Source organism: Amphiura filiformis, chromosome 2, assembly GCF_039555335.1.
Source record: "Amphiura filiformis chromosome 2, Afil_fr2py, whole genome shotgun sequence".
Classification (NCBI taxonomy): domain Eukaryota; kingdom Metazoa; phylum Echinodermata; class Ophiuroidea; order Amphilepidida; family Amphiuridae; genus Amphiura; species Amphiura filiformis.
In genome coordinates, this window is record NC_092629.1 from 6,907,577 (window position 1) to 6,922,155 (window position 14,579).

At 38.3% G+C, this 14,579-nt stretch overlaps 1 protein-coding gene across 1 annotated transcript in view; it reads left to right on the forward strand.

Moving 5' to 3' along the window:
* Positions 1–3,550: 3,550 nt before the first annotated feature.
* Positions 3,551–14,579, forward strand: part of LOC140145827 (uncharacterized) — a 68,757-nt gene continuing 57,728 nt past the window's right edge. Inside the window, 2 exon segments of the mRNA XM_072167507.1 lie at positions 3,551–3,643; positions 9,912–10,336. Coding sequence (XP_072023608.1) covers positions 10,073–10,336 — 264 coding nt within the window. The 5' untranslated portion in view covers positions 3,551–3,643; positions 9,912–10,072.

The following is a 14,579-nucleotide window of genomic DNA, read 5'->3' on the forward strand; positions in this document are numbered from 1 at the left end:
CTAGTTGAGAAAGACTTTCTCAACTTTCCTGATCAGAGTACAGTATCCAGATCCAGAAACCAGTGCCAATTTTTATCATTCTCTATACGGTACTGCAGAAATAAGAAATTTGACATTCTTCCCGAATCCCGATACAATCTTTTTTTTTTTTTTAAAAGGCTTTTTTAGGGCCTGGCTTGCTTCGTTCATTTATCTGCAATTTTAGTATTTCATGGCAATGGTATCTTTGGTTTTAAGGGGCTGTACAATGATTATGAGCTTGGGGAAGGGGGTAAAATCGGCGTGCCAAAAATGTTTGTCCCCCTCCCCTGTCGGCTTGATGAATATTGTTTTCTCCCATTTGACCTGCCAAAAATCTTGCCCCCCCCCCCCCTCCGTAGCATGTTTTATGGAAATTTGTTAGGATTCTAATTTGCGAACCTTTTTAAAATGGCCTATATTTTGCATATAGAAGCGTTTTCGTAATGTTTTCCTTAGCCTTTTTGAGCGATTTATTTACCGTATATCAGGAGTGATTTTTCAATAGAGGGGCGCCGAGCCACCGCCGCGGCAAAGTCAGGCGGACGAAATACAAAAATACATAAAGTCAGGCGCCGCTCTGCAAAAATTAGAGGGGCCAGGGACCCCCGGGGGGGGGGTACTCAAGTTTGGTTTTGGTAGGGACGTGCCGCTGAGATTTTGGAAGTGGACCCATAAATATACCAATTTTTCAAGAAATTTGGACCCATTGATATACAAAAAGTCAAAATTTTCGGCCGAATTTAACCAAAATTGTCTTATAGTTTTTACAAATTTTCCCAAAATTTTGGGAAAATTTTGGTTAGATTAAGGAAAAATTGGGCTGTTTTCCGAAAAAATTGAGAAAATTTTGAAAAAAGGACCCATTCATATACCAAAATAGGCTTTGAAAAAGGGGTCACTGATATACCAGAAGGCCGAAAATGCTACCCATGTTTGCGGCACGTCCCCGTATGGTCATTTGTACTGAGTACCCCCTCGGGCTGAGACCATATGGTCATGGATGTGTGAACTTCCTCCCCTTTCGGCTTTCCAAAAGTTGCTCACCCACCCCCTCGGTGACCTAAATTTTTGACCCCTCCTCAGTGGCGTAACTTGGGTTGGTATCGCCCGGGGCAAGAAACAAAATGGGCGCCCCTACCTCCCCCCAGCCGCGAATATCTGAGACGCCCCACCCCCATTCTTGAAACAATCGCGCACGGAGGGTGCAAAATTTTGGACAAATAAGGCCTACCGCTAATTATTTTTGGTTAGGCCTACTAGAAGTAGAATAATTTGTCTATGCCAACATACGTACGTTGTCTGTCTCACTTGTCCTGTCTTCTTGTTGTTTTCACCATGTCTCTCTTTTTGTCTTGTGTGATTTGTCCTTAGTCTCTTTGCACTTTTCAACATTTTCTTTGTTATAGGGTGGCCAAATATTTTCGAGCTGTGCTCTCTTTTGACCATCCTTCCATGTTATATTTCGATTTTGTATGACTTAGTGGATAATTATACTGAACTGAAATAATGTCTTAAAATGTTCTTTCAATTGACTTTGTACTGAAATGCGCGCAAAGGGTGCAAAAATTTTGACTTTCATCGCTTGGAGGGGCGCAGAATCGATGCTAAATTGGTCAATTTGGCGCCCCCTAATGGTAGCGCCTGGGGCATGTTGCCCCCTCTGCCCCCCCCCCTGTAGTTACGCCACTGCCCCTCCTCCCTAATTTTACCCCCTGGACTCATTATTATTGCACAGCCCAAAGTGTCATCAACTCAGGGGCCCATTTCAAGGCGGCCCACACCCACACCACTCCACGCCATACATAAATTCTGCCAGTCACATTTCCCCAATATGAAATTTTTTTAAAGTAAAATTTTAATTTTAATTTTACTTCATTAAAGTTAAGCGGAAGCGGGGTTCGAACTCACGGCGGCGAACTGCTTTGGATACACTATGAAACCAGCGCCTTAGACCACTCGGCCACTTGTCTTCTTGGAATTCATTTGAAACTTATTTGAAGATATAATCGCAACTTCAACATAGGCCTACCACGTGACAAGCAAAGGCAGAAAACGCACCATATTTTGGAATTTTATTTGCCTAAAAACATTTATGTGTATTATTAGCGCTCAATTATTGTTAACTGCGTGTTTTATACAAAAAAAACATTAATAAACATAATAACTGGGCGTCTGTATGGACAATACATTATATCGATTTTGACACGTGCTTTGTGTCTCAGTACATTTCCATGGTCAGTAAAATACTATAGAGGAAAACCTACCATTTTCTTGTACACACGTTCGATGTTTTTATCAATTACATAAAAAATCCATTTTAGACCCCAAATGTTTTTTCAGGAAATAAAAGATTAGATTACCATAAAAACGAAACAGTAATATTTTGCCGGGTCTAATGTAATATTCACATAGGATTTTCAACGTTTTTTCTATCCTTATTTTTGCTCAATTAAAAAAATATTTTGGCGTATATAAAATTGAAATAAAATTCTCTGCTTCTTAAACGACATCAAATGTGCCACAATTGGGTATCACGAATCGTTATATATGATGTGCAGTTAATATTCATATTTTCTTTTATACAGAGGATGCTTCAGTTTTGACAGGAAAAATATTTTCTTGAAAACCCTCTCACTCGGTTATTTTAAAAGGTAACCACGCTTCCCTAGAATGTGCAATAAATTAGCATTAAAATTTTTCTTATTCTAACAGCAAGCGTTTCTAGAATGTATTATGGCGAAATGTGGTGTAGCCCACACCTGCACACTTCTAAAGAGGGCGCAACACTAAATCACTCCGCATTTTATGTAACAACGAAATTCGGCTAATATAGTCCTTGAGTGAATATGAGATTGTAGCGACCATATCTACCGACATGTTCACTTTAAATCACTCAATATTGGCTCATATGAATTCGACAAGTGTCTTTAATGATAACATGCAGAAAAAAACTGGACAATTGATCTCAAAAGCAATTCTCTGTGGCGGATTAAGAGAAAACCCGATTTTGAAATGTGAGTGGTGAGTTTAGTATATTTTTAGCTATTTTTTTTGCACCGCAAAATAGCGAAAAAAGTCAATGGTCATCGATATATGCCGACAAAAGTTTTGGAATCTAGAGAAACAGAGCTTTAATTTGATACCAAATTTATTTTGCCAAGTATTGCAGGGACGCCAGAAATGCCGCTTGAAGTAGGCCGAAATCACACGTTATCCTATGGGACGCTGAATTAGTGCTGCGCCCCCTAAATTTAAAAACAGCGTTCTCTATAATAAGTTCAATGAATTGGTATTTTAACAAAATGATTTTAGGAGAAAATGTACCAAAAATATAATTTTACAAAATTGGAAAGCTGTAAAGCTTGAAAGATATTTTGTTTTAAACCTTCTACATAACTAGGTTTCAGTGTCTAAAGTAATATAATTTATAATGGCTTTCTATTTTATGAATTAATTGATTTAGGTCAATATACAAATTGTACCAACTTCTTCAATCAATCTGTTTTGATCTAGAAACACGTTGGAGTCAGAAAAAAAAGACGAAGTTTTGAGAAAGTAAACAAACTCACTGAACTTACGGAAAGATTTTTTCGTAAAACAAAGTGATTTTTGATGCAGAAAGGTAAGCTACATATTGAATTATATTAAATTAGACAATGTAATTTTAGTGTTAGCTCTATATTTTCAGTGAGGGTCTAGGAGCCAAGATTTACCTGTAGTCGTGTATCTACCTGTTTACTTGTCGAGCATGTCGAGTGTCGGTGATGGACATAGGAACGGCGTCCATGAGACTCAGCGAGTCTAAGTGTCGGTGCAAGTTGGACATGTTGGACGTGGACGTAATAACATTTACTGATTTAGTACAGTGTACATCATCCATCATGTCCATGATGTCCCAGTGCATGAGTGTACAGGAATTAATTTAGCAGGCCATGTAGCCCATCCTTGCTAATTGCTGGTGGTGGCCATTGCCTATACCCAGTGTGGGCAAGTCATACTTCAGTATGACTTACCCAGCATGACACCAAAAGTAAGATATAAGGTGGACCAGCTGTCAAAGTTGTTTACATTCCAAAACACGATATCTGCACCAGTTATGAGAATTCCCACACACCTACCACCTTCAAAATGCACTAAAAACCCTTATTCCATATCTGAAAAATATGATCCCCAACTTGTACTCACTTTGTTCAAGAAAGTTTAAATATCCACAGTCAAATTTCAGCTGTATATGTTCAATGTATATGCTCCAAAACCAGGCGGCATAGGACACGCAACACGGACGTACGAGGCTGGCGAAGATACAGGGTTGACAGCCCCATTCACAATACACGGTTAGCGATTATAAATGGACAATTAACATACTTGCAGTGGGGTACTTTGCAGAACCCCAACGGTTTTAGAGTAAGATAATTTTGCTTTGACACCACATAACAAATTTAGAATTGTTTGTGAAGATTTCATGATTATGTGTTAATCCAATGGCGACGTCAAAAATAGCGATATCGCATCCACCATCATCTGCTCCAAAACATAACCCCAAATCATGGTTTCCAATTATTACACCTCAATACAGCCCAAGGCAGTGCAAGCAATAAAAGAGCACAGTAATCCATAGCACCAAATGTGTGCAGAAAGGCATGAAATGGCAACCCTTTCTAAATTGCCAACATGTTAACTCCTCATTGGTTAATGCTTGCATGCTTGAGTGGAGGGTATTTCAAGACATAGCATGCCATGCATGTGCAATGATGTGTGCAATATTGCATCATTATCTGGAACATGTGTGCATATTATCATCATTATTGAGGCATAGTTCTTATTCTCTGCACTAGATGGTATTGAAAAATAGGTCAGCCAGTGCAAGGAATGAGATGGAAAAAAACATCCTATCCTGCATTTGGGAAGAAGGCATCTCCCAATGAGTGTGGTTGGGAGTTGACATGGCAATTGGGAGGCTTGGTCAAGCACATTGTCATAGAGGTCAGAGCATGCTATGATAACATCTCTGATCAATTCATGAAAGTTGGAGATTTAGGAAGCTGCTGGTGGGAATATTGCCATGGAATTATCATTTTTGAAGGAACATTAATGTTGAAAATGGGTTCTATCAATTTTTCACCATGTGGTGGTCAAGTTTGGACAAAACAAGAAATGGTAAGTGAAACATATTTGGGAGAAAATTACAGCTGTACATTGAAGGTGGCATGTTGTGGTAGTCCATTGGGAATGTAAATTAGTATGATGTTCCGTGTATAGCCATTGCCTAGTATTGTGTTCATTGTTGTATTGTATTCTCCAGCTGTTGGCAAGAAGACTTTTAACATAAAATTACTGGTGTCGTTTCCCAGGCCTGATGTAGGCCTATGCGTCGGAAATACAACCAATACAAGATAAGACAGAACAGGCTTTTCCATACAGTGAACAATAAACAAGAAATGGAATCCAATGTTAACATCGGGGTTAACATATATCTGCACAAGCTACTGATAGCCTATCTTTAGTATTGATGCTTTCAGCCTTTAAAATGATAGCAAGAAATGGAAATCGCCCCAAGCAAAGGAAAGATTTTAATCGTGAAATTGATCGCCACATCTTATGGATTCACATTATCCTCCAGCAGAAATGTCAAACTGTCAATTACAACGTCTACTAGTGGACTGGTTTTGAAATCCTCTCTCATCAAACTAATCAAGACTGTAAACTAAAATGTTATCGAAAAAATCAAAAGAAGAAATACTAAATATTGCTTAGTTTCAATGATGCTTACCGATCGAGTCGCCTTGATGGTGTATTTCCGATCATTTTGCAACGTGGTTGAAAAATATTTCCAAGACGCGAGTATCGCCATTATGCATGGCCCGGTAACCTGGATAAAATTTAACACAATCTATCGTCCAATCCTAGTTCACCTGAGTGATCAAGTGGTTTGCCGAATGAAACCGAATGAACGGTATCGGTGTCGGTCGGAACAAGGATTGTTACTTGTAAACAAATCATTTCGCCGGCACGTTTCAAGAAATTAAATTTACGATCTTTTGATAATTAGTTAGGGATCGTTTTATTTTAACCTCTGGCATGAGAGATTGAAAATGTGGGTTAAAGATAAGCCACTCTGTGTTCTCATTTTGCAACCAAAATAGGCTTCTCATAAAGCTTAAATTTGCGGGACATTATGCTGGCCATCCATGGATTTGAAACATGGCGGATATACCAAGCACCCTCACGTGTCTGACGGTGTCTCTATCAAACAGAACAATTAGATAGAGACACCGTCAGACACGCACCATATATCCGCGACCATGACCCAAAAAGTTGGTGAACTGCAGCTAATAATCTGTATCTACCGACTCAACCAAGAAGAAGAAGAAGAAGAAGGTGGAACAGCCAATTCTCAGCGAAAAAACAAATGGGATGAGGTGACCTATCGCAAGTGACGTCGTATAATAAAATGCAGACCAACAGTATGTTAAACAGCAGGGGAGGCATTATTGCTGGCAGGTCTATGGGCAGTCCAGTCTCTTGATTTAGTTTTTCAAATTCGAACATAGAGCATGGGGATACTCTACTCACTCTAGCTCTAGCTTTTGTATTACGGTATTTAAAAACGTACTAATGCTAATTATTTGGTATTGCGCCAAATGCTGTTATGTTTAAAATGACTTACATTGAAATGCACACAACTCAGTACAGGTGGTACGTTTATTTGCGTTGGCTGATATTGGATCAGGGGCTATCTTTTACAATACCCTACCATTTTGTACACAGTATAATGTGTATGGGTCGTTCATAAAAGACCCCCATTGAAAATCTACAGTGGTAGGGTATTCTAAAAGAAATCCGGATCAGGTGTTGCATAAATTTGTACTTTGCTTTGCACAAACTTTCAGTCATTGCTAATTGGTCACACAATGGTGGTTGCTCGAGAAGTCTAGCTACAAATTTGCTTATCATTGAGCTTCACATTCAAGGCTACATGTAACGGTAAGTGTAATACTCGACCGTTGCATTTATCTATTTGGATACAAGCATGACGCATGACGCCATGTAAAGCAATGGAAGTTCAGAAGTAAACACAGTCGATTACGACTGGCGACTGCATCAAAAATATTGCTAAAATTGCACTTCAACAAAATTTTGGACTGTTCAAAATAGGCAATCTTTGCTCAAAAGATACAGTTGACTCATCAAAATAACTTTCATCCAAATTTCACCATTATCAGAATAAATAACATCCGTTGCAAAAAATTTCACAGTTAGCGCTGACACTGACCAACTGCAAAATGATAGCAACGACCGTACTCTAGCATTTATGCATTTCATGTGCAAATTTGAAATAGAGTTCTTGGGTAAATTGGTGATGGTGCCTACATGTACTGTCTATTCTGTCAGTCCATGGTAAGTCTGACAAATCCTAGTAATTCCACCATGGTCAGTCAGCTGGTACATACCGTACATCAAATCTATGTATCTGGTAAGGCTCATCGAAATGTCAAAAGCCGAAACTCACATGCGATGGGTGTAGCCAGTCGGACCGTTTTGTCATTGTCTAGTGCAAATCTATGCCCCAAATGTATGGAATTGCACTTACAGCCACTTACTTTTGGGATGTTTTGTGCACTCAACTTTAATATGGTTCATGTAGGGGGATTAATCATAAAAGTTCCTTCACATGGAAATTGTTTTAAAGGTGATTATAAAGAAAGGTCAAACACATCTGGCTGGCAAATATTATGGGCAAATGTGTACACTATGTGACCCAATTGACATGCAGCCTCATCCCCCACTTTGCATAACGTAGGCTGTAGAGTAAAATTATGATGAGCCTAGTTTAAAGTGTTTGAAAATAAATTGTAGTACACTTTAAAATAGTTTAAACACATCACACCAAGTGAGATTGATTTTGTCATCCTAACAATACAGAAATAGCCTTTTATAATAGCCCAACTCTTAGAAATATGGATGTTTTAAAACATCAAGTTTACACAACGAGAAGATTATCATTAGGCCTTAAATGGAGACAAGTTCGGAAGTCAAGCAGTGTTATTGATTACTGTCCTATGATCCAAACCACAATTCCACTAACACCCATAATGACAGTTGAGTCGGCCATTGTGTGTGTTTTGTTGCATTGTATTGTATCAATTTCCGATAGTGACACAGTTATTCAACACCCATCTAAACCATCATTGCTTATTGATTGCATTCACTCTTATTATGATAATGCAAGAAATGTAAAGCACTATCAAATTGAAAGTTCCTAAGCAATCTGTATTACATGTACTGCATGTGTTTTAATGCAAAATTGAATTTACGGAAAAGTTTTGTCATTCTGGATAAACCCCTATATTGGAATTGGAATTAATTTGAAGATATTATTTTGTGCAAGGTATGTTTTGATAAATTATTAACGTTTTGATATTAAAAAATGATATTATTACTTAAAAAACACCTACACGTTGATACCATTATACAGTGTACATGTGCCTTAAAGATTTACCTAATGGTGCATAGGGAGCTTCCTTGACATTGCAACTGGAATTTTAGGCCTGCACAAACTAAACATGCCCTTCCGTAAAATCCCACCACGCACCAGCAAATAAGGGCACAGACCCTTAATTCGTATTGGGATTTTCAGAGGAGGGAGCTCTCTATATTTGTACACATATAACCAAAGAGCCAAGGTGTGTACTAAGTACTAGGCTACTGTATAATTTAGTTAACATGTATGGAGTACCAAGTTACAATTCAAGCAGTTGTAAAGCAAACATATTTGTATTGCGTTACTGCATCAATTGTGTTTACTATGTCAGACAATTCTGAATGGCTATGTCAACTCCTGTGTCAACTTTAAAGTATGGCTACTTCTCTTGACATGGGATGGAGTTAGTGACTTGCTATGTCCACAGGGTTTTGCCAAACATAAATTTTAGCCCAACTCACGGGTCAAATAATCAAGCAGTTTATTACCCACACAATTTTTCTCTTAATCATTGGATTCTATGGGACAGAAAACTACCGGAAGTCACAGGAGCCAATGTTGAAAAGTCACCCAATTTTTTTCATCATCATTGGTTTCTATGGGATAGGAAATTGTCCAAAGTCACAGGGAAAATCTTCAAAAGTCGCCCAATTGAGCTACCAAATCACGGGTTTGGCAACCCTGACTACCCACACAGAAATGTTTCTCAAAGCATGTTCTGTAAAAGTGACATTTTTGTGGTACTCATTTTGTGCGAATTTTAAACTCCTCGGAGCAGTTTTGCTGTTTCTTGTTTGCGATTACAAACAGGTAAAAATATATTTTCAGGGGATTTTAAATTTGTGGTTCTGAAATTAGCGCGAAATAAAAAAAAATTCCCGCTATAAAGTGATCTAGTTTGAAAATAAAAAATAAAATCCTTTCAAACTTGCTCAGTATGGCTGTGCTTAGCGTGAGTCATCTTATAGGGGGAACCAACCTTGGGGGTACCAACCATGGGGGCACCAGGCCTAATTGGAGAGGTACAAGCCATTTTGCAGCAATTTTCCTACATTTTTAAATAAATCAGTACAGGAAATTGAAATGGAAGATATGCATTATGGGAAGTGTGAGATTTCTTCTCTGGCTTTACAGTATGTATATAATACACCTCTGCAGAGATTTAACTTTTCTGGATTTTGCCAGAATTTTGGATCTGGGGCCATAAATAAAACAATTCTAAATGTTGAAAAAAGGAAACGAAACTTAATGGGGTGCGGGGAATGTGATAGCCTATACCCCAGAGTCAGACCATAGACTCTTCAGAATCTATGCCCAGACAAGCTCATGTTTAATTTGTCGGCAATTTTCAGGATTTGTACCAAGGCTGTGTTTTTAAATAAAGTTCTGGTTTTCTTGTATTTTTCAGGTTGTATAATGTAGCCATGGCAGTGATCAAGATGAAACCAGTAGGAGTTATGTGAATGCATCCCAGTTTTATTTTCATTGAATTTGGAATTACATGTACTATGTGAGGTGATGATATTCTAACTTGGATCTTCTTGGAACAATGTAGACAAACATGGGCTTATGATGATCGCCCTCAAAACTCAGCAACAAAATGGGGTTGGCAAACACACAGGCAGCCCCAAGACCAACCCAAGAACTAGTAGACATCCACGTCAGATACCTCAACCAATCAAGTCATGGACTAACAAACCGGTGCGGATTAATACGGGTAAAGCGCGAGGTGAGAATGGTATCATTACGTCACCACGTATGCTGACACCGGGGAAGGCTACGACTGTGCCAGTGAAGAATGTTGGAGGAGAGTGGGCCCTTAAAGAATGTGAGGTAAGTCGTAGACTGTGTATGCGGACTGCACTGCATGTTTTTTACAATCCAATTGTTTCTTAGGTCAACTGGTTCAAGGTTACCATGTACTGAACCATGATCAAAATGATTGCATCACAACACAAACCTAATAATGTATTCTAACAACAGGTGTGCAAACTAGGCTTGAACCAGTAACCAAGGAATGATACTATGGCAGTGAATACTGTGCACAAGAAGTTAAGATTCTTGTTAATCTTGTGGCAATTTAACTTTCAAGTTATGGAAGGGGTAGAACAAGACTAGCTAACTCATTCCCTAATTCATTCTTCAAACATGAATAGAACATTTTCAATCCTGCCCTATTATACATGTACCCTCTTTGTATGATTAGACCGAACACATACTTTTAAACCAATAATAATTCTGGGGAGACACCGCGCATCGCTCGCAGGACACGCCATGGCCGTCCGTGTTCAGTATATGAAGAAAAGTTATGGCGACTTACCAATATTGCCGGCATACCTTACCAATCTCCAATTCCATGTAAAAAGTTTTCTACAACACTGCAACTCTTTATAAATACCAAGGCTACATGTATTTCACGCTATCAGACCAAACTACAGCCTCCTTCCTGTTCATTCAAACATTTCGACTCAAGAAAAGTTGATGGCGTCCAATGTCTGCGAATCGATCCAGGTCAATGAGAGCACCTCTGTGTGATTCCTCCATTGCACAGGGGACCTATGACGTCACCTACAACAACTTCATACAAAACGTTTATTGGTTGACCATTGAAAAAATATAGAATTTGGTTTTCATACTAGTCTTTTTTTTGTGGCTGTAAATGTTGTCTTTGTAAATGCCTCCACCAACATTATGTTTCCTGGGGGGTGCTTCACTAAACTTTTAACAAGGGTTGAAATTTTCTTTTGGGGGATTGAAGTAGCTAACCAATTTATTTGGGGGTCAACCCCTAACCCACTGCAAAGACTACACTGAATAAATAATCTTGGGGTTTGTTACAGAAAAACATTATAAAGTGTCGTCATAACTTTACGGGTTACTTATGCTGCAAATTACAATGAAAAACCACCTCAAGAGAAAACACCCCTAACCCCCACAAATAGTGTAAAATTGAAAATGGACCCAGTACCGTAACCACTCGGGTATAAGCCCACCCCCCTAGATGGCAGATTTCACTTCAAAAATGGGGGTGGGCTTATAACCGGCTAGTGCTTGAATTTAAAAATAAGAACGATCATCCCCTATTTGTATGCCCAATGTACCAGTAATTTCTATCATCTGTCAATTTCTTAAAATTATAAGTGTGGAATGTTAATTTTCAACTGATATTTTTTTATATTTCTCCTTAAATATGAGAGCAAAGCATTGATTTGACTTAAGAACTTGGCCAAAATTTAGTACTGGGCTTATACCTGAGTGCACCCTTGTTCCCAGAATGTTTTGAAAAATAGGGGGGGTGGGCTTATAGCCGAAGGTGGGCTTATACCCGGGTGGTTACGGTAATTACAAAATTTTGTCTTTATTTTGGGCAAAAATTGTGTAAAATTGAAAATTGGTCTGGTGAACATAAAATTTTACCTTAATTTTGGGCTAAAATAATATAATTGATTCTCTCCATGATCACAATGGTCACTGGATATTCATCAAGGGATTTGCCCCATGGTCACCGGGCATGGTCACTGAACTGGACTTTCATTAGAAGATTTGCTCCATGGTCAAAGGGAAGGAATGGTCACTGGACTTTCATCAGAGGATTTGCAACATGGTCACTGAGATGGAATGGTCACCAGAGTGAATCAATCACAAGATTTACCCCATGGTCACTGAGAACTAGACTTTCATCAAAGGATTTGCACACAGTGTTCGAAATAAGCACTTATCCTCTTGTCCTCTTGTCCAAAAATCACTGGGGACAACCATATTGAGATATGTACTTATCCTCTGGACAACCACTATATTTTACCTCTTAAATATGACACATTTTGGGGACAACCAAAATGTTTTGAGGACAAGCAGAATTTATACTTTGGTTATCCTCAGGACAACCTCCATATTTTCCTTATTTCGGACACTGTTTGCACACCATGGTCAGTGATAAGGAATGGTCACTGGACATTCATCAGAGGATTTGCCCCATGGTCACAATCACTGGGAAGGAGAGGTCAATGGTGTTTCCCAATCTATATGCACCACCCACCATGGTCACCATGATCACAGAGTGGAAAGAAGGCTAATAAAAATTCCTATAAAAAGGAATGGGGCACCCAATGGGAGCTTTGATATGATGTGCTGAAATGTAACCGTTAGGATAAAATTTTCTTCTTTGAAACAAACAGATTGGTTTAGCCTCTAATCAGAAGCTGCACTGAGTGATTATTTGAACCTTTTGTTTTCAGAAATTTTCTGGAAATCGAAAGTATGGATTCAAAATTTCTGACAATCACAATTCATTTGTTGGCTGGTGTCCAAATACTGTTTTCTGTAACTGGTTCTCGTGGTTTTTTTAAGTGACCATGACTCATAAACACTTATTACCTAATGTGTATTTAATTGATTTCTTATAAATTTATTAGATGTGGATAAACTGTTGTTAATGAATGTTAATATCTCAATATTGATTACTCCTTCATCTTGCCTTGCACTAATTACAATGACAGAATTATGCTGTCAATATTACTTGAAGGGTATTAGATAGCCAATTTGATTACTTCACAATACATTCTATCTATCTCAATTGGGGGAAAGGTTTGTTGTGTTAACAGTTACCCCTTTACCCAATATACAATATTACACAAAACTCAAGCGACAAAGAGTTATGTAAGTTCTTGCAAACAAATTTAAAGAAAAACTGGATTGATTGATAAGGAGTGCACTTTTTTACTGAGAACTTACAAGTCATTTTGCATCATATTCATTGATTCTTTTACATTACAAATCTATATCTCTATGTACAGTGTTCATGATGCATGACTAGATTAGATAAACACCTACAAAGGCATTGGGCTGTTGCATTTGAAATCCATACACCCCCTATGGAAAACATGACCTTAATCTTCCACACAGGGGGCGTCAATTTCAAATGGGTTACCTGAATGGATGACTCCATTGGAAATCTATACCCCCTGTGTGGGAGATAAAGATCATGTCTAGCAAAGTGGGTGGATGGATTTCAGGTGGAATAGCCCATTGCTATTCTTGAATAAGATATGCAAGAAGTGTTGGTACCGGGGTGTTACCGGTAACCTTCAAGAGGAACTTGGAAGCCCCAATGACTATTGATTTTGTAGAAACTTATGCGTAATAAAGGGCAATAATATGTCATAATTTGATTTTTTTAATGATCCTTTTGAGCAATTGCATTGATTTTCAGTAGATTTGTTAATACCTGCATGCATTTGTACTATTTCCAATTATGTACCGTGGTATTCATGTTTACCATTGGTCCACTATACATGTGATATTGACATGTGTAAAGTTGAGACTTTATGGATTGTAAAAAAAATCTGGGGGTTTTGGGTGAGAGATGGACGTTTTGACTAAATAAATGGGAAGGGCCAGGGGGTTGTACTCAGTACAAATGACCATATGGGGGATGTGCCAAAAACATGGGCCTTCTGGTATATCAATGACCCTCTTCTTCTAGGCCAAATGAATGAGTCCTTTTTCTAAATTTTCTAAATTTTTTAAGGAAAATTTTGCCTCAATCTAACCAATTTTTTTCCAATTTTGCCAAAATTTTGAGGAAAATTTGTAAAAACTAAGATAATTTTAGCTATATTCGGCTGAAAAGTTTGGACTTTCTTGTATCAATGGATCCAGATTTCTTGAAAAATTGGTATATTGATGAGTCCATTGGCAAATTCTCAGTGGCACACCCTACCAAAAATCAAACTTGAGGTCCCCACCGGGGAAGGGACAGCTGTGAGAACATATTCGACAAAAACAGCTCCACAGAAGCCTAGAGTGTTGGCTTTGAAAAATTCAAAGCAGTGCTGAATGGTAAAATGCTATTGAAGTTGAAAAAAGGCCTTTGAGTGACAGATATCCAAAAAGAAGTGCAAATCAGTTGGTTTAAAAAAAATATGGGTGACAGTGATGTTGTAAGGGGGTCTTTAACAGTCCAACATTTTCATCATCTCCACTCCCAAAGCCTGGGGGTACATGTATCTTGATTTAACATTGGATGAATTGCTCATTCACTGATTTCAGTTCACATTCTATGTGCATTGGTGCACAT